Source organism: Equus quagga, chromosome 13, assembly GCF_021613505.1.
Source record: "Equus quagga isolate Etosha38 chromosome 13, UCLA_HA_Equagga_1.0, whole genome shotgun sequence".
NCBI lineage: Eukaryota > Metazoa > Chordata > Mammalia > Perissodactyla > Equidae > Equus > Equus quagga.
Genome location: NC_060279.1, coordinates 6,207,879 through 6,210,851, shown reverse-complemented (window position 1 = coordinate 6,210,851; position 2,973 = coordinate 6,207,879). Strand labels below are relative to the sequence as shown.

Below are 2,973 nucleotides of genomic sequence, written 5' to 3'. Positions count from 1 at the left end.
AGAAAACTAAGCCTGTTACCCACCCAACTATCCATTCTTGTCTGCTGAGACACAGTTTTAGATCTCCTATTTTAAAAAGCTGTAATTATGGAATATTGGCTTCACTTGATCTCTGAAACCCTACAGATTATGGAAATTAAAATGATGCCCATTTACTGTCTCTATTACTTAAATTAGACAAGGTACAGAGATGGGGAATGGATATACAATTACCCAAAAGAAATGTCAACATGAAGAGGAGGAATAAATAATATTTTATATATATATATGTATATATATATCCCCTTCAGTGGCATTTGGACACAGGATTCTTTAAACTGTGTTATTTTTACCATAAAAGTAATAGAAGCCTATTCCAAAAGTTGGAAAATGCTGAAAGTAATCTTGAAGGATATAAGAATTACCCCAAATCCTAACATCCAGAGATAGCCACTGTTAACATTTTGGTACAGTTTTTATTCTTTGCACATTCATATTTTAAAACTTTTGAACAAAATTTGGGTCAATTAAATATGAGTATATATAGCTTTCATCTTTATTTTTTCACTGAACAAATCATGAGTGTTTTCTAGACATAAACACCTAAGCCTGTTTCCCGTTTTTGTTATTTTTAAGAAACAGGGTATTATTTCAAACATTTAAGTGACAGACAGCATTTCGAGTAATTTTGCCATAACTATGCACAGAATCTGAGAATGAACCTTGTGATTCATTCCTCTGTGAGACAGTACTTACAACAGGTTGAATTGGTAGGGGAGAGAGAGAAAAAAAGTGAGCGGTAAGCCATTATTGCCAGCTGTGGATGAGAAAATTGAGGAGAGTGGTCCATAGACGACAAAACTATTCTTAGTTCACTTACGTTTATGAAATTCTAATTCCTACCACAATTACAGGAGAGATATTGCTAATAAGCAATTGTTAAAAAACTTTTTAAAGACATATCTTTTATGTTATTAGAATTAAAAACCACACATTTGTGTCATATTAACAGAATTCATGTAAAATAAGGAGGCATGAACCAAGGAGAATTAATTCTAAGGTTTAGAGTTTCTGAGATCATTGTAATTTTTAGCGTTACGGATAGTCCCAGGAATTTTTTGGATGCAGCTGGGGAATTCCTCTTTACTAGGGATGGACATATCCTCCAATTATTCACAGGAAGCGAGCCTGCCTATAAAAGGGCTCCAGCAGGAGCAGTGCTCCACAATTCTTGGCTGACTTCACATCAGCACTGCAAGAGAGGAACGAGACAGCAGCAGTGGTGACACACGAGGAATCCAACGCCGAAACAAGCTCTTCACAAAACAGTAAGTGCAAGAAATCTTTACTAGAGCAGCCTTGGCAATAAAACATAGACTATCAATATGAATAGATATGCAGAATATCTTCTGATAAAAGACCTGGGCAAGCTCTTATTGTACTCAGACTAGTTAAAACCTGGCTTTTCTCTTTGACCTAAGTGATGAAAATCTTAAATTTTGTATGTATTTATTCAAGTTACCTTCTTTGAAATGAACAAAGATTGTGGCCCCAGAATCCTTTACCTACAATCTTATGATGCTGCCATAAACCTCACTGTGAAGTGATGTGAGTAACTGGCTACTTAGGATTTCTTTCTATAATTAATTTTGTACTTTTCCTCCCCCAGAAAAGCATTTCAAGTCTAATCTTTTGATGAGAAGGACTCTTGAAGTCATGATTGCTTCACAGTTTCTCTCTGCTCTCACTCTTGGTAAGTCAACGTCATTAGTTACACTAGGGTTTCTTCTCCTCAGCACTATTGAAATTTTGGACCGGATAATTCTTCCTCGTGGGGCTTGCACATTGTAGGATGTGTAGCAGCATCCCTGGCCTCTCCCCGCAATGTGTTATGCCTGGGACTGGGGGCAATTTACTTTATCTTTGTGTGTCTCAGCTTCCTTATGTGTAAAGTGTTGTTCAGAAATAATCTATTTCCCAGAGGCATTGCGAGAATTCAGTATCATGCTTCATGTAAAGTGCTCAGATGATGCTCAATAAGGTGTAGTTATCCTGATAATTATTCTACTGTGAAGTGGGTATTCTGATAGGTTATGGTGGGTGAGTCTAGGTAAAGCACCAAGTGGAGGGTCAATCACAAAATAGATGCACAATAAATGGCAGTTCCCCCGTCTATACCCCTTCTTACTTTGGAAAAGGTGAAAAACATTTGAGTCATCCCAAAAGACGCTGTATGCCAGAAATAAGACAAATAAAGAAATAAATAAAGAAATAAAATAAATAAATAAAATAAGAAATAAAACCCTAGTCAACAGAGTCAAACGACGGCAGGACTAAACTTTCTCATTCCTTTCACGTTTTCCTCCTTAGTGCTTCTGATTAAGGAGAGCGGCGCCTGGTCTTACAGTGCCTCCACAACAAACATGACTTTTGACGAGGCCAGTGCTTATTGTCAGCAAAGGTACACGCATCTGGTTGCGATTCAAAACCAGGAAGAAATTAAATATCTCAACTCCATATTCAACCATTCACCAAGTTACTACTGGATTGGAATCAGAAAGGTCAATGATAAGTGGGTCTGGATAGGGACCCAGAAGCCTCTGACTGAAGAAGCCAAGAACTGGGCTCCAGGTGAACCGAACAATAAGCAAAATGAGGACTGTGTGGAGATCTACATCAAGAGATACAAGGATGCGGGCAAGTGGAATGATGAGAATTGCAATAAAAAGAAGCTTGCCTTGTGCTACACAGGTAGGGAGCAGGACGCCGTCAGGGGAGGTCGTTTCACTGGGTGGGCATCTTGACAATTTGTTGACAGTATGCAAAAATTGGTCTCTATTGTGATAATTTTATGTTTTAAAAGATATGGTTTTAAAACATTCTGCTTGACTAATAGAGTATCTCTTTTTGCTTTTTTGTGCAAATGTAGGCAAGAATGCATTTATATGTATATATGCAAATGTAGGCAAGAATGCATTTATATGTATATATGCA

At 37.3% G+C, this 2,973-nt stretch overlaps 1 protein-coding gene across 1 annotated transcript in view; it reads left to right on the top strand.

Annotated features, from left to right (window-relative positions):
* The first annotated feature begins 1,180 nt into the window (after nt 1-1,180).
* The window catches only part of SELE (selectin E), a 10,215-nt gene continuing 8,422 nt past the window's right edge, over nt 1,181-2,973 (top strand). Inside the window, exons 1-3 of the mRNA XM_046684174.1 lie at nt 1,181-1,307; nt 1,649-1,732; nt 2,350-2,730. Of these exons, the coding sequence (XP_046540130.1) occupies nt 1,675-1,732; nt 2,350-2,730 (439 nt within the window). The 5' untranslated portion in view covers nt 1,181-1,307; nt 1,649-1,674. The remainder of the gene's footprint in view (nt 1,308-1,648; nt 1,733-2,349; nt 2,731-2,973) is intronic.